Source organism: Zonotrichia albicollis, chromosome 12, assembly GCF_047830755.1.
Source record: "Zonotrichia albicollis isolate bZonAlb1 chromosome 12, bZonAlb1.hap1, whole genome shotgun sequence".
NCBI lineage: Eukaryota > Metazoa > Chordata > Aves > Passeriformes > Passerellidae > Zonotrichia > Zonotrichia albicollis.
Window position 1 is genome coordinate 3,551,812 of NC_133830.1, and position 25,387 is coordinate 3,577,198.

A 25,387-nucleotide genomic window follows, 5' to 3' on the forward strand; every position below is an offset into this window, starting at 1 on the left:
GCATCTGAGCCATGCATCCATGGGACTGTGCACAGGGATGGGCTGGAGCAGCAGAGCTCAGACTGAACTGTTAAACTTCATGAGATGATTTATTGGCAGTGACAGTTTGGCAGCACCTCTGCCAGCTGGGAGCACACATTTGCATTCAGAACCTCTGAAGGGTTCCATGAGGTTCCTGGCTTCCATCAGCTAGGAATGTACAATTGCACACCAGGAGTTTACACTGCTGGGCTCAGACACCTGAATCAGCATTCAAAAAAGCAACAGAGAAACTTTCTGGTGAGGAAAAGCTGTTCTGTCTCTATGAAGGGGATGATTATTTTTCCAATTACAACTTAACAAATTGATAGAAAAATCAATGACAAGCAGAACATGGGCAGAATATCATGTGTGCTCTGTGAGTGCATGGGAGATCACAGCTTCATGTTCAGCCTGTGCACTGACAAAGATGTAAAACATGAGGACAATCTCACTTCTTGTGCCTGAAAGAGGAATTGTGCTGCCACTGGCCCAGCATGTCAAGCCAGTAATGGGAAAAGATCTGTAATAATGTACCTGTTATAGTTCTCAGGGTTTTCCCTAATGGGCAGGGACAGTGAAGGATAGCACGGAGCAGTAGTTTGGTTTTATTTCCATCTCTCTAGTTTTTCCTGTCTTGCCATTTTTTTGAGTTTTAAGCCAGACTAACTTTCCCACTGGCACTTTGAATTCAAAACTCTGAACTTGTACAGCTGTGTACTGCACTTACTTGTTTATAAAAGCTGTCACAAGCATGAGTGGTTTGGTTTTTTTCCCCACAAAGGTGTAGTGTGAGGAGCAGGTTTATTTAGTCACGGCTGTGGGAATACAGACATTGTGCTTGGAAATGAGTTTAATAACAGTTGGTGGCCCCATTTCCGAGTGTGCTGGCATCTGCAGGTCTGCCTTGGTTCAACAGGTAGCTGATGCTTGGGGAGAATGTGACCTTTTGCTCCTTGCATTGATTTTTTTGAGTCATTTCCAGAGGCTGCAGAAGCACAGCACTTTGCTGTCAGCTGCAAGGACTGGATCAGGCCTCTGGGATTGAGGCACTGAGAAGAAAGGGAATAAGTTGACATGAAACTTAACATGGTTGTCTTTTGTGATCTTGCTTTTTTTTTTTCCAAGACTGTTTGTTCAAGTAGATGTTTTTAATAGATAAAAAAGATTTGAGAAATGTGTTGAATAAAGCTCTAAACAAAGACTTCAGGAAACAGCATTTTCTGTGTCCATGTAAGCAGAGAACTTCTCAGACTTCTCTTTGGTCTTCCTGGAGCCTCTAAAGTCTGAACAGACTGAGACTGCTGCAATTCTGGATCTGGTTCTTTTCTATTTGTTTTTGGGTTTGTTTTTTTTAAAGAAAACACCTCTATGACCAAATATTTCTTGTTTTCAAGCAGAATGTAACAAAAACCCAAGAGATTCACCAAATTTTGCAGAGCTGCAGTTTTCAATGAGCCTGATCTAGGTGCTCACTTGTATCAAAAAGATTGCATTCCCTCTCCCTGGAGTTGTAGCCCTGTCTTTGCTTGTGTACCCAGCAGATTATTAGTAGGTAAGACAGCTTGATTATCGTGACTTGCTGCTTTCCCTGCTTGTTCCAGTTCAGGGTATTATTGTTAACAGCTTTTAAAGTCAAGTTCCTCCTGGAAGAATTGCTGGCTTCAGGCAGAAAAAGTTTTCCAACCAGTTCTGAACTAGTGGGACTGTTGAATTTTTTGAAATGCTGTTAACTGCTGCGAGTGCTCCTTGAATCATGCATAGCCTGAAGAGCATCCTGGGGGTAGGGAGACATAAATAATTGTTTAATTGCTCTGCTGTGTAGCTTACATCATGTTGAGTATACAGAAAAAACTGATTCTGAAGTGTTTTATGGTAAGAATTCTCTGATTCTGAAGATGAGCATTTATCCCAGTGAAGTTTAATGTGGTGGTAAGCAAGACATGCAAATATGCCTTGACTTAAGTTTGCTAATAAAAATGTTGCCAATCTCTCAGCTTTCAGATGTTTGGTAATTATGCTAACTGAAGTCTTGAAGAGTTTTAAAAGGAAAACATCATTCTATTAGAAGGAAAAACTTTGTCATTAACATGTACAAATTGTTAATAACTATTTTCAAATTACATTAGATTAATGAATAAACATGTCTTCTGTGGTTGTTAGCAGATACAGCAGAAATCAAATAACATACTAATATTGTTTTAATTAAGAATACATTGATAATTCTAAAAATTCACTTTTGACATCCAGCTCTTAGGCTTGAAATAAATCAAACTTGGGCTTTTTTATACTCCAGGAAAATATGCTCTTTTCTCAAAGCATGCAGCAAAAGCAAGCTCATGAAAATCAGTATAACAGAGTACAGCCACTGCAAAATATCATTAGAATAGTTAAGTAATTATCTCACTGCATGACTTAGCAGGAGGGATAAATAATGCATGTGGAATTGTGTTGGAGCTTGCAGGGAAGGTCCTGGCTGGCAGTGGGAACAGCCCAGGCAGAGCCCTTGTCCACGGAGGGGGTCTGCTGGGTCCAGGAGCTGATGGCTGAAACCTTTCAATGCCTCTGAGAAAATGCAAACCAGACCCAATTTTCTCTTTTCCCTATAAATGTGAAGGTGGCCATTGGGGAGAACTCCTCCTTTGCTGTGTTAGCAGAGCTTGGCTCCTGCTGCTGCCCAGAGCTGTCCTGTGGACAGCGTGTCCCAGCCCCTGATGGAGCTGTGCGTCTGGTCAGCAGCAATGTTGGCTCCTTTTGCAGCAGACAGATGAGGGGCTTGATTTGTCTTCCTTTCAGCTAGAACTGAATATTCTGAATCTGTCAGTTGCTGTCAAGAGGATTGTACTTTGGATTAGTGAGCTCCTGGAAGCAGTTTGAATCATTGCAGTTAAAAGCACGCCGAACAGCAATGTAATTAATAGTTATATAATGTACCCAACAAGCTTAGGAAGCCAGGATGTAACTCGGAAAGGAACACAGCCCTGTGCAATCCCTGCATTGCCTGAGGACCACTCTGCATTTAGGGGTGATGCTTTTTGTCCCAGGACCATTATGGTCAGGGCAGGTTTGTTGCTGATGTGTCAGTTCCCTCACAAGGCAGCTTTCTGCTCCCTTCCCTTCCCTTCCGGAACCTTCCCTTCCCTTCCCTTCCCTTCCCTTCCCTTCCCTTCCCTTCCCTTCCCTTCCCTTCCCTTCCCTTCCCTTCCCTTCCCTTCCCTTCCCTTCCCTTCCCTTCCCTTCCCTTCCCTTCCCTTCCCTTCCCTTCCCTTCCCTTCCCTTCCCTTCCCTTCCCTTCCCTTCCCTTCCCTTCCCTTCCCTTCCCTTCCCTTCCCTTCCCTTCCCTTCCCTTCCCTTCCCTTCCCTTCCCTTCCCTTCCCTTCCCTTCCCTTCCCTTCCCTTCCCTTCCCTTCCCTTCCCTTCCCTTCCCTTCCCTTCCCTTCCCTTCCCTTCCCTTCCCTTCCCTTCCCTTCCCTTCCCTTCCCTTCCCTTCCCTTCCCATCCCATCCCATCCCATCCCATCCCATCCCATCCCATCCCATCCCATCCCATCCCATCCCATCCCATCCCATCCCATCCCATCCCATCCCATCCCATCCCATCCCATCCCATCCCATCCCATCCCATCCCATCCCATCCCATCCCATCCCATCCCATCCCATCCCATCCCATCCCATCCCATCCCGGTCAGCCCCAGAACATTGCTCATGTTAGGCTTGTTGGAACTATTCTTTGCCTCTGTGTCTGCAGAAATCTTTGGCTGCTGTGTAATTATGGATGCCACATGAAAAACTCCCCAGCTGCTGAGAATAATGCTCATTTCTGTTGTGGAGTTTTTGAATAGACATTTCAGGGCAATTATGCAATACCTTTCTGCTATGCAGTACCTGTCAGCCCTTAACCACTTGTGTTTTTAGGGGAGCTGAAATGGCTATTGAGCCTTCCAGAGTAATTTCTGCTTTGTGACAAGCTCAAACCTGTCAGGCAAAGCTGTGCATTTCTGCAAGGCAGCAGGTGAGTCTGTGCACCTCAGACCTCCTGTCTTGTAGGGGTTGGATTGGAGGTGTAATGCTTTCAAGTTTTTTATATTAAAGTCTGTGAATAGCTTATGCACGGAGATGGTTATCAAAATTCTGAGGTGTTGCTCTAATTCTGGGCGAATTTGATAAAAAATTAATGTAATTTTCTTCCTTTAGCTGACTGCTGAACACTTCAGTTGTCTTAAACCTTTGCACTCCATCACCTAAAAATGTTTTTTTCTCTTAGCTGATGTGTAGGTGTGGTGTTTGGAGACATGGTTTAGAGCTGGACCTGGCACTGCAGGGTTGGACTCTGTCTTAAAGGTCTATTCCAACTTAGTGATTGTGTGAAAAAGGGAGAATTTTTCTGTACAGAACTTAGTATTTCTGTTTCTAAAAAGGTACCTTATCAAATGTGATTGGTGATTGTTGGTTGGTGATTGATTGGTGGTTAATTAGAAAGTAATTCTCCTCTCTAAAAAGAGCTATTTTATTTTAAACTGGAATGCTGCTGCTAATCAAATGTAAGGTTGCCTGCCCTCCTGGTTTCTATCTGCATTGTTTCCCCAAGTCAGTTTGCTCAATATTCATTGCCACTGACCTTGGATAATTAAGAAGAAAGCCTGCTGTTCTGAGATGATAAATGCAGCTCCTGTTTGGAATGAGGCTGATTAGCTCAGTTGTGAAAGTGCCATTTAATGTCTGTAGTTTCTGGTGGGATGGATGCTGCCTCTGCCAGGCTTGATGTCCCCTTTGCTCCCTGATACCCAGCTGGGGCTGTTGCTGAAAACCCCCTGGGCTTCCAGGATCTGAAACTTGCAGTGCACCTCTGCAGTTTGCAATGGAAAGGAATTGAAGGCTTCTTTTCCTTTCTGGCTCACTCCCAGCATATTCCCAGTGCAGCTCCAAGGCTGAGTTGTGCCCTGGGTGGGGGTTTGAGATTCCTGCTTGGAGCAGCAGCTGGAGCAGGGCTTGGTGCTCGAGGCTGTTCCTGTTCCACAGCACTGGGGGCTGAGGGGAGACCAGGGAAACACCAGTGCAGAGAAAAGGCCAAGTCACAAAAACAACACAAAAAGTCAAGGAGAAGAAAAACTTTTTTCAGACCTGTGAAAATATTTGTCAAAATTTCTGTTGGACAAGTTCCTTATTTTCCTCTGTGCTGCTGCTTGGGCTTCATTATTTACTTTTGTTTTTGTTCTCTGAGTTACTTGGATTGTTTGTGACTTAAAATACCTGCTTGTTTACAGTGTGAAGGCTGTTTGTTTTTTAAACATCTTCATGCTGATCATTCAGTTGCATGGTATTTTAGTGGGCTTTTTTCTTAGTGTAGGCTTTCCACATGAGACACTCACTACTGTATTTGTTCTGGCAAATACTCCAGGCTGAAGATGGTTCATAAAGTTGTGTTTTATTGATCTTTTTTTGGTTTTGTTTTTCTTTAGCTGGTGTCAGCCTCTTCTTGAGAGACTATACTCTGGTGGTAAATTGTGTATTTTGTCAGCTTGTCTTTTGTTGTTACACAGTGGGGGACTGTTCCTGATGGGATCTTTGGGTGCTGATGTGGTGGCAATAATTATCAGTAAGATTTGGAATTGCATGCGGACTCTTAGTTTTTGAAGCCAAATCTGCAGCCTTGAAAATCTTCAAGTGATCATAATCTTCTCCCCCTACAAAGGTAAAAATTTATTTGGGAAATTGCATAAGACTTGTTATGCAAGCAGTCTCTTTTTAGCCTCTGTGTAAAGTGTATTATAGAAAAAGGTGTTATTTTTTTTTTCAAATTCAGGCAGCAAGTGGCACAAAAATCTCACAACTGAGATGTTTTAATGAAGAGAGGTTTTAATGAAGGTCGTGTTGTGTTGGAACAGAGGTAATGCAGAACTGCACACAGCAGCTTCAGCAAATGCTCACACCTGTTCCCACAAAGAGATTCAATTCCCACCATGCATCCAGTTCCAAGGAACACTGATTGAGTGGACAGGCTGTGGATAAAATCACCATAGGTCTGTTAATTGAAATACATTTTTCCTGGAATGTTGCTAGTAAACAACTACTTAAATGAAATCTCTCATACCGTGCTTTACATCTCATTTAAGGATTTGCTGCTTACCCTAAGTTCTAGGTCATTTTTCACATGTTTGTGCGTGTCCTGAAGCAACAGATTTTGTAGACATCTCTCCCTTTCCTCTGCAGGCCGGTGCATGGCTTAGTTTTTGAGTTTCCCTGAGAATCTGGTTTTAAATAGAACGAATTGATACAGTGAGGTATTGCTGGGGTTGTAGGAGGCCACCAGACCCCTGGTCCCCTTTCCACCTTTAACTCCACAGCATTAAAACACAGTGTGGCTGCTTCCCAACGCCAAGGGCCTTGTGGGTTTTACATTCAGGTTGTAGCTGTGTGCCTTGAATAAATCTGTTTAGTTGAGGAAGGGTTGTTTCATGTAATATGTCTGAGTGGAGGAGTTACTTGAACAAAAGAGACTTAAAATGAAGCTGTGAATTGTCACAGCCGGTGACTTTTTTCTATGCATTGCTGCCAGCTGAGAGCACTTTAAACTCCCATCTGAGGTATGAGCAGGCCCATGCCTCTTATCTGCACCTCCCTGAGTAAGGAAAGCAGTTGTTCAATTATTCTCTATAATTAGTGTGCTTCAGTGGGTAGGCAGGTATTGGTTATTCACAGCCTCTTTCACTGCTTTTCCAGGAGTGTTTGCCTTGCAGTCTGCTCTGTCCTGAGGCATCTGGATGAACCTTACCTGGGGAGTGGGTGGGCTGTTCCAAACAGCTGTGAAAACGGGAAAGTTCACATCAGTACAAAAATCAGCCCAGCTGATAGAAGAATGTCTTTCTTACCTAGGTTGAAAGAATTTAAGAGATGCTGTGATTGCAATAATGAATCAAATATTTAGAATAATTTTTCCAATTCTCTGTGGGCCCTTTGAAAGGAGTCTTGTCCACTGCCTGTGTAAGGCAGAGAAGTTTGCTTGAACCTGGTGGAATTGGTGTCACTGAGGTTTAACTTCACTGTAGATGTAATGTCTGAAACACCACCGGAGTGCATTTGTCTGTGAGCAGGGAAGCCAGATGCTTCCCAAGCCTTTGGTATCTGCAGCAGCATCTCTGGGAAATGCCTGCAGCCTCCAGGGAAGAAGCAGAGGATTCTCTTCCAGCTCACTCAGGTGGTTTTTTAACCACCATGTGAGTGGCATTTAAGCTACATCAGGCTCTGACTGTGTAACTCCTTGGCTTTTCCCTCTTCACCTCCACCACCTTCTTTGAGCTTAATGTGACACTTGGGCTCAAACACAGGAATTCTTTGCAAGGAAGCTCTGAGGTGATTTGCTGCCTTTTCCTTTAGAGGAGACTTGAAGCTTTTTCCAGGTTCCCAAGGACACTGGCTATCTGTGTTTAGAGCACATGGAGTGGCTGTCAGGATCAAGGGCTGCTTGTTGGTTTTGGATGGAGCTTCCTGCCCGTGCTGCCCTGGCTGCCACCGGGACAGGGAAGAAGCTGAATAAACAGGGAAACTGTGAAATAAACAGAAACAAAACCAAACCAAGCCCCTGCCTCGGGGCGTGGGCTCAAGTCAGTCAAGCGGACTTTCTTTTGTTAAAAGGAGACACATAAAAGCTTTTCTGCTTTTGTTTTTGTGCCATAATGATAATTTCCATGTGTTTTTCTGTGGTGTTTGATTGCTTTCAATTTCTTCTGAGGAAACTTAGTGGAAAAGCAAAAATTTGTGTTACTGCAGATGGAGGGGTTGATTGAACCTTTCCTGCCGCACATACCCCAGTGTTTTTAGTAGAAGTGATCCATTTCAAGCAGTCAGCTTAAGCCTGCATGTTTTTCCAAGTTGCTACTCAGCTTTTGAAGATGTTATTAGACATTTTAGATTCCAGATCAGGCTGTAAATACTCATTCTGGGGCTTCAGTACTCGGAACCTTCCTCACTGTTTACTGTGAATGACAAAGCTGCCAATGCACTGGTGCCAGCCCCTGTGGCTTTGTGGGTTCATCAAGGGGGGATAGGTGGATTTGGGAAGCAGGAATGGCAGGAACAGGCAGGGCTGTCTCATGTAGGCAGTGCAGACAGATGGGGGAGGTTTGTTTGGTTTGAATCCTGGCACTTGCTGCTGCTCTAAGTGACTCCAGGCATTATGAAAAGAGATGGTGATAAAAAATATTTTCTTGTTTTTCCTCTAGATGGTTCATATGTGTGTAATTGCTCACAAAGTTATGCTAACCCAAGGCTTGTGCTCTTTTCCTCCCCAGTTTTGTGCAGAGTGCGGGCAGGAGCTCCTTAGGAAGTGGTTGCTCAACTCTGTTTTCCGCCATGCGTTCGAGTAAAAACAAGGTTCTGTTTTTAGCTTGCTTTAACTTGGAAATTCTAGTGATAAGCATTTAGCTGAACAAATCCAGTAAGAAATTAGAGGAAGAAGCAGCATAACATAGTAGAATCCCACCGAGTCATTTTTGTAAATCTCCGGAAGCGAGTAATTTCTCTGATCTGATAGATGTGCATCACCAGTGGGGTGTGGTCCCAGAGCTCCAAAAACCTTCCCCTGCAGTTAAATGGAAATAAACCCTAACCAAGGGGTACCTTAATAAGTACACCTGAGATCGAAGTGTCTGGGTATTGTGATGCTGGGAGCTGGATGATTCACTTGAACCAGAACCCAACCCATTATAGCTTAGTCAATTATTTTAGATTAGCAAACACAGTAACAAAGTTGTTTTGTTAACAAAACAAGTTTTGTTACCATGTTTGCTAGTCTAAAACAACTGTTATTTGTGTATTAGCACAAAAAAAAATTATTATGTTGTCTAAAAATCCCTATATTTAGTTGCATAGTTGGTAGTTTTATCTTTCCCTGCTCATATAATTCACAAAATCTCTGTAACATGACATCATGTTACAGAGTAGAAAGTAGAAAGTGTTGGTGTGTCAGGGCAATGTGTGTTGTCTGAGGAGATTGTAGAGGATGTGCCATGTGCTCTTCTTGAGCTTTCTGTTCTCTTTTGTTGTACAGAGGAAATGAAACTTCAGCTGTGTTCTGAGTATTCTTTTCTTCAATTTCCAAGTAAGATCTCTGACGGCTTCTGTATTTCATTCATCTACAAACCAGTTTCACTTTTAGTTACACTTCTTAGTTACACATGATGGTAAATTTGCATTTATTTGCTATTTGCACGTTACATGGTATTTCCTGTTGTATATTCATCCTGTCAGAATTTACAGTGGGATTTACAGGGCTGATGCATTGTCTCACACCTAAAAATACCTCAGTATATCTTTTCTACAGAAAAATGCCCAAGCCTCATTTCTTTCTGTCCTGACTAATTGGCAAGCCTAGGGACAGTTTAACAACAAAACCTTAAACTTAATTAGTGGGCAACTGACTTGATCTCAAATAATTTTTGAGTCTGTGGCTTTGAATTTTCACTGTCATTATTTAGTTTAACAGAAAGTGGGTCATATAAAAAGAAATTACTCAGATCTATATTCTTGATGTGCAGATTTTGAGTCATTGCAAGACAACAGTCAATCAAGGACGGATGTTTTGTACGAGAAAGCCTCGTGTTGACTCTCCAGCCTTTGGGTAAAGGAATTGTGCTGGATGCTGCTGTTCTTACCTCACAGAAATCAAACGGTGGCAAACACCCAGACCCTCACTTCTGCAGCTCCTTTCCCACCAGGGCTGGGAAGTGAAGTAGCTGGAAGTGTTGGGAGCCTGGGGCCTGCCTCGCCCCGAGCCTGTGCAGATGACAGAGTGCATTAGGCTGACAAACCCACACGTGTTGCGGGTCAGGCAGGCTGCCAAGAGCTCCGTGCTCGGCCAGCGGGGAGAGAAGCATTAGGAATCCCAATAATCCACACATCGCTCTCTGTGTGCTGCTGGGCAGTGGAGACCGAGCGAGTGAGCTGTGGAGAGATTGTGGGTATTAAGTGGGATGGGTAATGAAAGGCTGTGCTGGCGCTGATGTGAGAGTCTTTAAATGGAAAATGACTTTAAATGATGGTGCCAGGGCAGTCGGAGTGATTTGCCGCTGGCGCAGGATCACAGTGTAACCGGTAGTTTTCAGTGAGACTAACCACTTCTCCAGGGTGCAACACCAGGGTTGTTTGAAGAGTTAAGAAGTGGGGGGAAAAGGGTTCTTCACTGAGTTTGCCTGCTTTCCCTCACTGGGACTTGTACCAGACTGACGGCGATTCGGGATTTTGGTTGGGTGTGTTCATGTACATACAGATAAACACAAGCCGTGTGAATACATGCAAAGCTGCAAAGTAGGAGTCATCAGGGTGAAAACAGTGGTAGGAAATAAAATCAACATTTAGGCTCAAGATTATCTTATCTGAGAACTTGAAAAATTATGGTTTGTCTGGACAAGTAGTTATCATTGTTATCCACAGATCAGAAGTTGGCTCGCAGAGAGCTCGGAAATGTTTCTGTTGTTGTAATTAGTTATTCCTGGCTTTTTGTTGTGTAGGAGAGCACTCTCTGCTAGTCTTATTTACAAAGGTAGCTGTACCTACATCATGCTAGGCACATGCAGGTAACTGATACTGGTACTCCAAGGGGGAACCAAAGTTTACTAAGTAGCTTCTTCTAAGGCTTTTTAGCCTAGTGGGAGGAAGAGCTTTCAAACTGAGTATTGTAATATTGTTTCCTGGCAAATTTTGAAACCATCTGGGTCAGTTCCTCACGCCCAGGAGTAATAATTCTGAAAGCAAAAGTTTCAGTGCTCTGGGGCTGTGCTGTTCCCACGGTGCCTGCACAGCAGCCATCGACGGCAGCCTGGTGTTCCCTGCGGCTTTCCCGGGCAGCGGCAGCGTGTGCAGGATTGCTGGAGCTGGACACCCCCAAATGTCACTGGTACATCTGTGTTCACTTATCACATTGTGTTCAGAGAGCACAATGGAGAAAAAGAGCTCCTCTGAGCACATGGTGGCCTTTTGAAAACGCATGTCTGCCTGCCCCGTCCTTCAGAGCAGCTTTTATTTCTTGGCGTGTTTAGAAAAGCAAGCTGGGTTATTGAGCAGTGGGGTTTTCTCTCAACCACTGGCAGTGACCTTTGGATTGCTGATGGTGCTGGGACAGAGGTGTGAAGGGGTAGGTGGGGTAGCACTCACTGGTACCAGTGGCAGCAGCTCCCTGCACCTCGGAGCTGCCCTGGTGTCTCTCTCAAAGCACACGGCTGCTGCAGGCTGGGGCTTTGTCATGAGGCTGCATTGCTGGCTGTTCAAGGGCTCTTGAAATGCTGCTTTCATATGAAAGGAAATCCTATCATTGATGTTCTTTTAATAAAAAGGAGGTTTGGCTTGCTGGAAAAGCTCAAGTTTTGCTCATTTAGGTAAAGCCTGCAGTGTCTGATGTAGCTGAATTAAAATTACTGCCTTGCTCAATTGGTGCGCTTTTTATTTTTTATGGCATCCCTAGAGATTTAGGGCCTATCAAGAATTCAGAATCTGTGGTGGAAATGGTAGTTTGTCATTTTGCTTCTATCTGGACTTATTCTGGTTGGTAAATGATAGAGAAGCCTTCATTTTTAAGTGTACAGTATTCCAGTGTCATGCAAATGTAGCAGAATTTTGCTCTGATAAACCAGCCCACATATTTTGAGGACACTTTGCAAGAGTTGCTTAGTAGGAATTCTTTCATTGTTTTTAAGAAAAGCCTCTCTATCCAGTGGTTGGGTATTCAAGTGATTTGCATTTTTCACACAGTAAATATTATGTGCATTTAAGCACTATTCTCCAAATTCTGGACTGGTGATAGTGGATCAGCTTGAGAATTTAACTGACATATCTTTTTTTTTAGGGAGGATATTTCCTCTGCATCTCTCCTTTTTGTTCCTTGTTTTCCAAGTTTGGTGTCTCTTCTGGTGTGATTTTTGAAGTGTGAGACTCGAGTATCCCAAAACCTGGAGGCAGATGCTCACAGATGGGACATGTCAAGATGGATTATATGTGACAATTTCCATTATTGGTCAGGATTTCAGTGAAACAGAAAAACATATATTGGCTCCAGTGATAAGGTACTTTTGTAACAGCAAGCCTGGTATTCCTAGTTTCTAGCTTTAGTGCTAAAAACTATTATTTTTCTCATATTTTTGTTATTTGAATTTATTATGCAATAACCCTGAGCAGTTGCTTTGAGGAATCTACATGTTAAATTTTTATCAGATTCATTTATCTCCTGATGCTGCCCAAGTGCACTTTGTTACTCACCAGGAAGTTTTGAGCCAGTGTGCTTTTCTCAGGATTACATGTAACTTAATAAACAGTTAAATAAGAAGTATTTTAAGTAATTTTTTTTTTTGTTGTAAATCCATGTATTTTATTATACACATCCTGGTTGCTGCCAGCTTTATGAAGTGTTTTTGAATTTTTGCTAGTGAGAGCAGCTTATTTTTGTCAAGCAAGTAAAATGGTCTTAGTTTTATCATCGTTCTGGTGCTTGTAGGCAAGTAAATTTTGTGCTGAGATCAGTGATTTTCCATAACAACTTTGTAAGTCCCTGTAAATCATGGCACATTTGGTATTTTGCAGTAAGGTATGGCCATAGATGCAAACACCAGAAGCAGCTGCATGATAAATTCTCCTCTTTGGGAGTGCGAAGCAGCGATTGGAATTTTCAGTGATGGATTAAACTGAAGCTCCAAGTGGATCTGGGATGGGTCAATAGCACAAGCAGGGCAGTTGCAGTAAATTTCCAGAAATTAAGTTTGTGCAGCACTTGCAACATAGAACTAAAATTATTAGTGACCAAAGAAATTATCATACTTAATGGAATGATTTTGGAATCTCAAGGCCATCTTTTCAAGTTTGGGCTTGGGGTGATCTTTACATTTCCAGTTGCATCTCATTTCAGTTGTGATTTCTGTGTATAGTCACACAATTTTTCTGTTGCTGTAGAACTTCTTCCCTGTAAATGCAATAAATGGTTAGCAATGCTCTTTCTGGAGTGCATAGGCCTGTTGGTGGTAGAGGGCAAGAAGGGGAGTTGTAAAGTTGTTTTTATTCAGCTGGAACTTAGGGTGATGTTGCAATTGGGAGTTGATGCCATTTTAATCTATTACATATTGCGAGTTTTGTTTTAAGCAGAGAAGATGTATTGTGCTGTATTTTCTTAATTTATGATATTTTTTAATGGACCATTAAAAAATCTTAATAGAAACTTTTTTTTTTAAAGTAAAATAATGGAGCAAGGAATCATCTGAAAAACTGTATTTCTGGCTATGTACTTTGGTGTTACAGTCTCAGAAAATCCTGAAATAGTGTGAGTGGGAAGGTACCTTAAAGGTCATCTTGTTCCACACCCCTGCCATGGACAGGGACACCTTTCACTAGGCCAGGTTGCTTAAAGCCTCATCCAGCTTGTTGTGAACACTCCCAGGGAAGGAATATTTTGTATATAGCCATGAATCAGAAGTAGTAATTTTATAGTATTTGTAAGCATAATGAAGTTGTGATCACTTGGACAGTTCTGCTTCCCCATCAAACGAGACAAAAATGGTCTTAAAACATGGTAAATTTGGTGTTTTGCCAATTCTTTACTAATTTTATACTCATTTAATTAAGGGTGTTGAACCCCTTATTTAAGGAAATGTTACTTTTTTAATGAAAGCAGAAAAAGCAATTTCACACATTTCCCCACTCCAGTCCTTAAAAGATGTTCCTATTGGAAGTTAATTCCAGCAGATGAGCACAGAACAATCCTTAGAGTCCACAACTCTTCAGCACTGTCCTGCTGGGTGTGGTGTGGGAATACATTTATTTATATTTATTTATATTTATTTACACACACCCAGAGCTCCTGCACTGCCCAGTGCCGGGGAGCAGGAGGATGAGCTGGGCCTGGCTGGGGACACCCAAGGAAATGTTTTCCAGGGATTTGGGCTGTCAGACAGCGGCTGTGGGATGAGCCGGTGCTGGGCAGCCTCGGGGCTTTCTCTGGCACTCATTAGCACAGATTAGATAGGAAATGATCTGCTCAGATGGGTGTACAGGTGAGCAGGCAGGTGAGGCTGCCAGCACTGGCTGTGCTTCCAGGCAGCCTTTTCCTCGGAAAGGAGACACAGCAGCCTTGCTTGCAGAACTTCAGCCTGACTTTTGTTTTGCCTCCTGCAGCCACAGTAAGTTCCATTTCACGGTATTAGTGCTTAAGTAAACGTCAGGCTCCGTTCCAATAACTGATACTCAGCGTTGTTACTCATCATCACTGCTATTTTCAATCCTCACTCTGGTAGCAAAGAAGCATGAAGAACTTGTGTTTAACTCTTGGTTTTGGCTCTCTGTCCTCCAGAGTGTACAGAAGCTGCTGTTCGCTGCTGTCTTGAAACTGCTTGGTGTCAGGAACCCTCCCCAGAGGATTTAACACAGCGTTAACCCTCCACGGGATAAACTTGTGCTCCAAAGCACATGCACCACACAGTGTTAGAAATCTCTTTTGGAATGATTTCATAGTGCTGTGTGATAGGCATGGACAAGGAGCAGAGCCCATGGGATTTGGGAGCACAGACCCAGATTTGTGGACACTCAGGTTCAGCCCTTTTTAACCAGAAAACCCACTCTGTGATTTATCAATTTCCCAGTGGGGAAAAACCCCCAAAACAAATGAAAAGAGAGGCCAAGTGCTTGCAAAAATGCAAACAGTGATGCTTCTCTGCTGAAAATTTTCCAACAAAATCCCAAATAGCCCCATTTTCTGGCTCAGGCCTCTTTTCTTGCTGGCTTCCCACCAGGTCCTAAGTCCAGCTGTGCAAGAAGCACCATATACGATGTTTCTTAATTTGATAGGAGGTAAATGGTCCAGATTTACTTTCATGTTTGCATTTCATTTGCAGTTTCTAGTTCTGTGCTGTATTAGAATGGGTGTTTTGAGGAGTTCTGTGACTGCTTTGTTTTGGGGTGGCAAAACTCTGGTCAAACTGTTTGCAAAAACTTCTTAGAGCCCTGACTTCAGATTTTTGTAATGGGATTATATGGAACTATGTATATTAAAAAAGAACTGGACAAGTACTGAAAAACCTATTACACTGTGCTGTTGAGCAGTCATAGTGGAATAGTTTATAGAGCAGTGCTGGGACTCTCTTAGAACTGATTTTGCATGTTTTCACTTAAAAAAATCAGAATCATGAGCTGCAGAATATGTGCAGTGACAACTCTGAGAATAAACCTCTTTTATTTATACACTTTGATTTGTAAACATGCCCAAATATTTTTTAAAAAGTAGTGCTGAGGCTCCTGCAACAAGCAAGAATAGAGTATTTTTTACAGGCATCATTCAGAGTCTCAGCTCTCCTCTGGTGGCACTGAGCAGACACTTCCCAGCAGCCAGGAGTGCCTGGCCTGTTCTGTATATGTCAGTGACAGCCCTCATTTTATTTAATAATGTTCTCATTCTTATTTGATTCAAAAGAATATTGGGAAAAACAGAAGAAAAGTAGATTTTCATCCAGAAAGGCAAAGAACTGTCAGCTTTTTGTGAGCCCAGTAAATATTAACTACTGCAAATAATTTTGGACTTTCTAAAGTTTACAAACATAAGTATGGGATGGTGTGGGGGTGGGGAAAGATTGTTCAATCTGTGAGAAGTGACCTGAAATCTAAAAACTTCTGGTGGAGAAACAAAAAGTTTAAAACATTCTTCTGAAATGTGAATAGCTCAAGGTTTGTAGTCATGGCCAGATATAGTTATCAGCAGAGCTGAGGCTTCTTTATCTCTGTTGCCTGTTCTTGACTCTTGCAAGGAGGTGCAATGCAGGCTTGGATGGTCAAGGAGGACTGAACAGTTGAACAGTTTTTGGAAGTGGCTGTACACTTTTAAACGTGCTTAGTTTATTTTGTGACAAATAGTTCTTTCTTTGTGTGAACCTGTTCTTTCATGTGTTTTCTAAAATATTCAGACTTACACTCAGAGTCTTTCAAACTTGTTGCTGTGCCCAACACCTGGGGCCCACAAGTGGATGTTCCTTAGATGGACTTCTGTATTTTTAAATGTCTGTCTTCTAAATAAAAACAGTGCTAGCACATCATTGTTAAAGGAAAAATCTGTTCTTCCACCAAAGTATCGCTCAGTCACATATTTCTCACAGTTTGTCCTTCTAGTCTACTGTTGTTGTTGTTGCTTTGTTTCCTGGATCACGTGGGGAACTGGAGATAAATATATACAGCTTCCATACTGCTTGCAGTTCTGCTCTAAGGACAATGGGTCCGTTCATCCTTGTTCATGTTGCTAAAAAGGACCCTGTGGTCATCACAAATGAGCTGGAAAATATTCATGTAGGAATGGGGGCTCACCCCATCATGTTTACAGCTTAATTTCTCCAAAGCTTTGCTTCTTGTGGATGTAAATTTTTTTTGAGGAGACATTAATTTAGTTTGTGCTCATGGGTTAGTTTCTAATCCTGCTTCATGCTTAGAAGGATGCTTGTTTTATAAGTGTTTTGGCACTAACTGTTTTATAAACACTGTAAATACTTTTAGTTTTGTTTCCTTGTTTTTCTTTGAGCAAAGATATATTCATGTGTGACTGGGGTTATTAAAATAGTCGTGTACTTCACACACTGCACAGTGCATGAAGCACATTTTCTGAGAGCACGGCGGAGCCGCGCAAAGGTTGGCCGCTATCACCGCGTGCATCAAAGGCAGAACAGCATGAAATTATCCAAATCCTCCCTACTTCACGTTACATGAGGCTTTTGACTCTGAAATCCCACTCGATGCCACTTTCATTCCTCTGATAACATAGTTGTAGGGAAGTCAGAGCGGCTGTAATTGGATCCATGTTCCTGGGGATTGCCGGGGTCCCTCCGGGGCTGTGGTGCTGCAGGGATAAAGCCCAGGCACTTCCCTGTTCCTGGTGTCTGCAGGAGACTGGTGCCTTCCCTTTGCTCAGGGCAGCAGGGCCAGAGAAATCCCAGACAGAGACAGAACTCAGGCACATGAAAAATGAGGTGCAGCTTATCCTCCTGTATCCCTGCTGAATCCAGGTCAGAGTAACTCCTGGGGTGGGTGTGTGGTGATTTGTGCTGCTCCATCCTAAGCCTGCTTGCAGGGGTTGTGAGGGAGCAGCAGAATTCCTTGGTGTCCCTGCTCTTGGATTTGGTTCTGAGGCATGATTTAAAGGGAAGCTTTGAGATACAGAAGGAAATGCAGTAGTGAAACACTACTTGCCAGAACCTTAAAGTTACACTTTGCTTTTTAATTTTTAATTTGTTAAAAGAGCACAGCAGCGTAGGTAGTGAGCCCTTCAGAAAAGTTGGGCATTTATTCTACTTCCCATGAGTGAAACATCCCAGTGTCACTTCACATGGCAATCTGAAGGTACAATATTTGCATATAGTGTGTATTTATATATATATGTGTATATTTGCATATAGTTTATATTTGCAGGCACAGTGTTTCTGTGAAATCTGTTACTGAAAGGTAGTAAAGATTATTTGTGTGCATCATTTACGGGAGTTGATGGTGAAGAGACCCAGGTGCCACAGCCATTCTTAGAGCAGACAGATATATTTCAGTTTTTTCATGCAGCAGTTTGTCCTTGCTGCAGAGGTCATGAGTTGTGCAGATGTCTGCTCCTGGGATGTAAACTACCTTTCAGCTAATGTGAAACAATTTATTTGTCTTACATAACTTTGAAAGCACAGTTTAATTTCATTTAATTGCTCTTCGTTTTAGAGGGGGAGAAGACAATCCTCTTCATGTTGTAAAAAGAAAAATGATGTGCATTTTTTTGTCACATCAGTGCTGGATCTTTACTCAGGTTGTCACCTAAATTAGGGGAAAATTACCTAAGCATAACTTCACAATCATAAAGAAGTTCAGATAGGAGAGAGCACACTTATATCAGATACTTGCATTGAAAATTCAAGAACGAAGTCAAACACTAAGTATTGCATCTCTTCAGATAATTTTTGGGAAGTTGAGGCTTTTTAGCTGTGAGTTGTGAGTGCTGTTGATACTTCAAACCCAGTAGGTTACAACATAGTTGTTCCTTAAGCATGAGTGCTGGTTAGAAAGCCTGAAGAGGCTGAGCCAGGATTTGATTTTTTCTCTGTGTACCTGAACTCTTGAATGTTGCAGAAAGTAAACCAGTGAGATTTTGGGATAAAAAATGGTTAATACTTGTTTCTGTAGCTGTTTATTCTTAAAAATAAAGTTTAGAAGTAGTTGCAACTTCCTGTTCAGATTGTTCTGCTTAAGTGATAACTACTTTAATACAACAGTGGTGTATCTGGGTTGGAGCATTCGCCTTGGAGGTGGCCAAATAAATCATTTTTGGTAGGCAGAGAAACTTGGAGTAAGTTTTGGATGTTGCAGCTGCTTTACTCAATTGTGGTTCCTATGGTTATAGTTTGCTGTGGTTAAAAATGTGCTGCTTGACTTGCTTTGCTTGGCTTTTCAGTAAAGGGCTTTTAACCAGTGTGTCCTGGCTGTAGTGGCAGTGTGGGCCTTACTTGAAGGATTTTATTACTCCTATTATTATTACTATTACTCTGCCAGTTACTTCAATTACCTGGTTTTTACCCTCTTCCTAAGCTTGCTGCTGCCATGGGTGAAACAGTCAGATTAGGAACTGGAAGGTTGCTGAGTTATTTGCATTATTTTTAAAAAAACCTGTTCTAGTAGTGCAGCAGACCTTGAAAGATGCTCAGTGTGACCGAAGGCTCAGTAGCTCTGTGCTCCCTCCCTCATGGCAGGGCTGCTTCTCCTTCCCACACGTCCCTGGCTGCTTCCTGCTCTCTTCCCTTCCAGCTTTGCCTTTGTCCTCACCAGCAAACCATCCTGGTGGGTAAGAGAGAATACATAAATAGGGATTTTGGAGAAGATGTGCTGGTTAGGTCAGTGACTGGCCAGAAAATGATCAAACTTCATAAATACAGTGTGCTGTCACAAGTATAGATCAGGAACAGAAGAACACAGGGCAGTGTCTCCACAAGAGTGCTTTAAGGCTGGTCCTTTTGCCATTCCAGCCTTCTCTGGGGAAATACAGTGGGACATATTTCTGCAGGTTTGGGTTTTATTTTAGTTTGCATGTTAGTATTTGTGTCTCCGTTCAAGCAGTGCAGCACTCCTGCAATAGGAAGGGCAGCTGCACAGGCTGGGCACAAGGCTTGGAAATCACATCACAAGGAGCAAGTCAGAGTTGTGCAAAGTGGGAAAACCTCTCAGAGTCATGAATTGGGATTTCCCGTGAATGGCTCAGGTTTCACAGCTGGTTGTGTAAACAGCAAATAACTAAGTCTGGGCAGAAGTGGCAGCTTCAAGCAGTGAGTTAATCATGTATAATCATGCAGGGAGATTGTATCTGTCCTCTCTTTGAATATTTCTTGACATTTTATCTTTTTTTTTAGTAGGTGGTGAGCAGGTTGCTTGACACAAGTTACTGTTGTCAGCTTTTAGTGTGGTTGCATCAATCTGAAAATCTTTTCCATGTAACCAAACCACTTCTTTTTACATGTTTCTTCTCATACAGACAGAAATTGCTGTATACTAGATTTCAGGGATGCTAAATGTCTACACTGTGCTGTGGAACAGGTAACTGCTTGATCTGATCTGAAAAATATTTCAGTGTTACAGTTATTTAAGGCTAAAGAGCCGATCCTTGTTCACTCAGATGTGTATGCAGATTGTAGCATCAACTGAGTTACAGTTTCTATGTTGGGTGAAAAGTCTGGTTGCCAGAGGTGTTGAGATGGATCAGAGGTCTGATTTCACCTTATTGCATAGAATTTATGATAATCTGTGGTAGAGAAATTAAATACTTGGGTATATCTGACTTGATTAAAAATATCTTGATACCATTATACAGGAAACCAGTACCAAGAGAGGCTTAGCAGATACTCAGATACTTGGATTTTCCCATGACAGGGAGTAGAAATTCTCTGGGTGTTCCCTTGTGTGTATAACCTCTCAATGCAAATGTTATGTGTGAGCAATTAATGTTTTAGACTTTTTTTCAAGACATCACACCACTGAGTAGGTGCTTGAAACCTCTCTGGATGTTTGCAGTAAAAGCTGGGTGCAGGTACAGAGCTCTGCAGCACCAAGCCCTGGGGATCACCAGCTGTACAGCTGATGGTCCTTGGGTGCAGCTTGCACTGGCAATCTGTTGTAGTCTGATCTGTGTGCAAATTTGATTTGTATTTATGAACAGTTTAACAGCTCTGGACAAGCCTGGGCAACTGTTGCAATTAGCATTTGGTTTATTATGGACTAAGGGATTTGGTTACCTGGTTTTGTTCCTCTCCTATGAGCTGTGTGTGTGGTCACAGGGAGTACAGATCTCTCTGGAGTGTTGAAGGGATCAAATCAATCATGAATAGCTGAGGTATTCAGAGTATAAATTGCTTTGTGATATGCCAGGGGGGAAAGTTTTTGAGTTGTCAAAAGAGAACATGAGAGTTTGGATGAGGAAGGCAGGAGAGGCAAAGGTACCAATTCCTGTGGGATATGAAAGGATCAATAACCAAGATTTTGTTTTCATGCAAAGCTCCTCTCTGTGTGAGCCATAACTTGCAGTGGAAGCAGCTTTGGGAGGCACTTGCTGGTGTTTTGTGCCTGAGCACCCTGGGGACAATGGTGTGAGGCCGCTGTGTCAGAGGCTGGCACGGCTGTTCCCAGTGCCACTGTGAATGCCCGCTTGTCTCCTGTGCCCCTGCCAGCCCAGCCCTCGGGACAAAGTCATCTCAGTTACCTTCTCTTGTTCTTTGTTATTTGTGCAAGCTTTGCTGCTGCTGAACCAGAAGCTTATTTGAGAAATTAAACTGAAGGATATGAAGGAGGCTGATGCCTATCAGGAAACTTTTTTGTCACATTCTGTTCCTTTCCTTAAAGTGTAGCCGCAGTGTAGGGCTGGCAGCTTCTTGAAAGCTGATTTTTCGCTGCTGTTCCCCCCAAATTGGCTGTGATTTCATGACATAGATGAAGAAAGGGAGCATTATACTTCATAATGTTAGATACTAAAACCTGATGAAACAGCAGTTCAGAGTATTTCTTTCTTTTAGCGTTTCTGTCTTGTTTGGTAACAGCAGTAGTACTTCACATCAAATAAGGACATCCATTTGGTTCTTTAGGTGGAGTGTTCTTCCCTGGTTGCTGAAATAAATCTTCATACTGCTCTCAGCATAGTTATTTTTACTGTGTGAGACTGACTATAGATCTCTCTTTTCATTGTCATTATAGAAAACCTAGAATAAACTCTCAGTTGGTGGCACAACAAGTTGCCCAGCAATATGCAACCCCACCACCACCTAAGAAGGAGAAGAAGGAGAAAGTGGAAAAACAAGACAAAGAAAAACCTGACAAAGAGAAGGAAATTAGTCCAAGTGTTACAAAGAAGAACACTAACAAGAAGACTAAGTAAGTTTGAAGGATGCAGTATTAAATGTGATGTGATTTCAGTAGCACTGTGCATTGGTTAACTGTGCAGTTAAACCAACATTGTTATCTCCCTCTTCCCTCCAATTCTCACAGACCAAAGTCGGATATTGTGAAAGATCCTCCTAGTGAAGCAAACAGCATACAGTCTGGGAATACTACAACAAAGACCAGCGACTCAAATCACACTTCAAGGTAACTCTAGACTAAAGTTGAGCATGTGGTATCTGAGAACTGTGTTAAAAAGTAAACACTTCTTTTTTTGATGTATGAGCAGTTGAACACTCTGCTGGTGAGGACAGATTCAGGCTTTGGAAATATTAATTCTGTTGTCCATTCTGTTCTCATTTCTCTGCTAAAATAATTGTATTGTCAGTTGGGTAGTAATGCTTTTGACTGTAGACACAGTGGGGGAAAAACATTAACCAGCAATGGTATCAAATTCTTATCATCACTTGATAACAGTAACAAAGGTTACTTTTTTACTTCCTTATCTGTAATTCACTCACTGTAATTGTCGAGATAATTTTCCAAGTATACAGGAACTAAGTATACATGAACAGATTTGCTGGGATCTTGCTATCAACAAAAAGCACAAATGGCTGGTTTGATATTTGGCTAAGTTTGAAATGAGTGTATGGAGAGAGGTTTATTCCTAGTCTTGCCTATACTATTCTTCCATCTTTTGAAATCAAAAATTCAGCATCACAGAACAGTTTTTGTATTATTGAACTTGAGAGCTACAAGAGGCAGAACTGAACTGGGTGCTTTGCCTGTGTGGGCTGAATAGGAATTGCATCTCTCTTTAAAAAGTGCTGTAATAGGTGTTTATAGAGAAGCCACATGAACTGAGGCAGTATTAGCTGCAAACCCTGGTAAAACACATGGGAAATACGGTTGGCACTGCTGTTGGCATTCAAGTTGGCAAGGTGTGACTACAGAAAACTCTTGTCTTGGAAGTTTTTAAATAATAGCATGAAAATCTTGACAAAGAGGGAATATCCTTTGCTCAGTAGCCCACTGGAATGCAGTGAGGGCAGTGTGAAATCTGCTGTGCTACAAGACTGAGCTGTTTGCAGGGACTGCTGTTAACTCTTCCTCAGCCCCCAAAGAGAAGTGTCCATTCCTGATTTGATTACAGAGAGGCAGCTTTATGGCAGTGACTCTTTTCTTGTCCTGTTCCTCTTTAAATGCTACTTATTTTGAGACTTAGGATGCAGGAGACTTGATGTACTTGACTAATGACATAATATTAAATTGAGAGATTACATCAAATAATTGTTTTTACTCATTAAAGGAGTCACTCTGTCTACTGCAAAGTCTTTTAGTCCGTGTTTTGTGGCAAGCTTTTGCCAGGCCTAATTAAGCCTTAATAGTACCAGGTCTAGCTGGGTATTTTTAAAGGATACCTCATCTCCTTTACTCCTTAAAACTGTCTTTTTAACTGTTTTATTTAGTTGAATTTTTCTTACAATTCTCAAGAGTGCTGTCAAGAGTATTTTTCTGATTTTTACAGAATAAGTTTTTTTTTCATGCCCAGATTGCTTAACAGTTTTTCTGTTTTGGTTTTTTTTTTTTTTTTTTGTAAATTGTCTTTTAGGGCTCTCTGGGTTTTTAAGAAATCCTGTTTAAATTTCTTGGATACCATGCCTGTTTCTGACAATATGTCTTGGTTTATACCATGCCTTCCTGTGTACTTTCAGATTGAATGTTTTGAAACACTTCACTTATTTGGCCATAAAACCCTTTTGCTATAAACCTGAAGCATCAGGGTGTTTAATTTTGCAAAATAACATGAGTGGGCCAATCCCTTTCTTCTATAAGAGGCAAAAATTGTATGCATGTGCTGAAGAGATTGGTGGTTTCCATCTGTGCTTAATCAACTCTTTGTACAGGGGAAACCCTGAAAACCTCCCAGAGAAATGGTTGGGAGGCTCAGTTCTAAAAGTGATAATGTGAATGTTTGTGAGTGGGACTGTGGGGAAATCCTCTACCTCAGCCCTGCTTCCCTCAGCTCTTCCATGTTACTTTCTCCTGGCATTTAGAGATGCATGGGCAGCTCATTTTTAATTTTTTTTAAGCTAATTCCACCTCTCAGAGCTGCCTTTAACGAGCAATAGCCAGAGTTCAGGTCCAACCCTGTAGGAAGGCGGAGGCACGGGCTCTGTTCCGGTATCTGGGCCAGCATTTTGGCTCTTTCTGAGTACAAGAGGAAACAAGTGACCGAGGCAAATTCCAGGAAGGACTGGGTTTCCTAGAGGAACTCGGGGCTCGGGGAGGAAAACACGTCCCCGTGCTTGGCTTCCGGGAACGGCGGCGGCCGTGCGGGGATCGGCACCGAGCGCCGCGGAAACCTCAAACCCTGCTCAGCCCGCCGGCCTTTCTTGGAAGCCACAAACGGGGTGGCATCATTTCACCTCCCCGTGGTTATCTGTGCAGCTTGGCAGCGCCTGTGAGTGTGTCTGTGCAGCGTGGGAGCTTCTCCCTGCCCCGGGAATCCAGAGCGCGGTCCCGAGCTTGGAAAGGCCGGTCCCGGAGCAAAGGGGCTGCTGCGAGGAGGAGTTTTACTGACCCCAATGCAGCAGTGCTTTGGGGTTTTGTTTGTATTTTCTGTCTGTTAAAAATGCTCTTCCTGTGGTACTTGTTAAAAATTGCAGCAGCCTCCTAGGTTAGATAAGAAAATACTATTTTTGGTGCGGTAACTTTATTTTTGGTGAGGAAGTTTGCAGAAATACAATTGTTCTATTTTGGAAGCTGTGCATCTGTCCTCAATGCATTTTTCTGTTCTGATTCTGGAATACCACTTGGATAACTGCTGCTTAAGGACTTTCTCCTTGTTAACTTACCATTGCAAGCCATTGAGTATTCATGGCGGGTAGAAAATGAGCTTAATTCCCTCTTTTTCTGTTTTACTGCACTAGCCTTGTGTGCTGCAAGTGAGGAGGAGAAAAGGCAGAGTGGTTTAAAAGCTGAAGCTTGATCCCAAAGTAAATTAACCTTCCCTCCATCCCTCTCAATAAGGCAGCTCTCAGCAAGCTACTTTTCACTGATGTATAAAGACTCTCCTTTTTAATTTCCCTATTGGGAATATTCTGCTGCTTAAGTCTGACCCTTAATTAGGAGCAAAAGCTGTAAATTACAGCAGTCTCTGCAGCTGACTTGGAATTTGCTGGTAGCTGGAGGAATGTCCAAGGCTTGTTGAAGCAGAGCTTTGGACCAGCCTGTGAAATGTGCTTGAATGTCAGCTTCCTAGAGCTTCGACCCTTATTAGCTACATTACTAATTGAATGATAGCACAGCATGCAAATTACTGAGATAATCCTGAGCAATAAATACCAGTGGGTTCTTTTCGGGTGATTTGTGGTTTTTTCTTTCCCCTTTTCTTTTTCCCCTAACCAAAAGCTCTGGCTGCAGAAAATACCGTTGTACATTTTGGATTTTATTTATAATAGCCTCCATTCCAGAGGGAACATTATGGGCTATTTTATCCATAGGCTGATTGGGCATCTGATTTGTATAAGCTCAAAGCAGCTGAAAGAGAAGCCAAGTTGTCCCAGTGCCTGTGTTGTTTGCAGCTGCAGAGTTCCAACATGGGGAATGAAAGAGCCGTGGTCGAATGCTTTCATGTGGTTTTGTATTGCAGAGTCACAGCCTTGTCTCATAACATCAGGGCACATGATGAGATGGTGAATTTAGATAAGAGAAGTCTTTCATCTGCCCCTTGGGGAGGAGATCCTTTGCTCTGTCTGGCTCCTGTCCGCTTGGCTCTGCTGTGGTGTCCTCCTTTCTGGCAGGGTTGGATAGGGAGCAGCCTGCAGGAGACTCCCTGTGCAGGGCTGTGAGCCAGGTGGTTCTCTGGGGCTGAGTGTGCCCTGCAGCCCTCAGAGGCACAGGGAGCCTGGCTGGCACAGGGAGCAGGGCACACCTCCATCCTGTGCTCTGCAGCGCTCTGCCTGCCTGGCTTT

General features: G+C 42.6%; 1 protein-coding gene across 3 annotated transcripts in view; it reads left to right on the plus strand.

Moving 5' to 3' along the window:
* The window catches only part of RYBP (RING1 and YY1 binding protein), a 41,267-nt gene that overhangs the window by 11,781 nt on the left and 4,099 nt on the right, over positions 1–25,387 (plus strand). For all 3 annotated transcript variants that reach the window (XM_074550344.1, XM_074550345.1, XM_014269257.3), the window contains 2 exons: positions 21,228–21,404; positions 21,519–21,617. In XM_074550344.1, the coding sequence (XP_074406445.1) occupies positions 21,228–21,404; positions 21,519–21,617 (276 nt within the window). The remainder of the gene's footprint in view (positions 1–21,227; positions 21,405–21,518; positions 21,618–25,387) is intronic.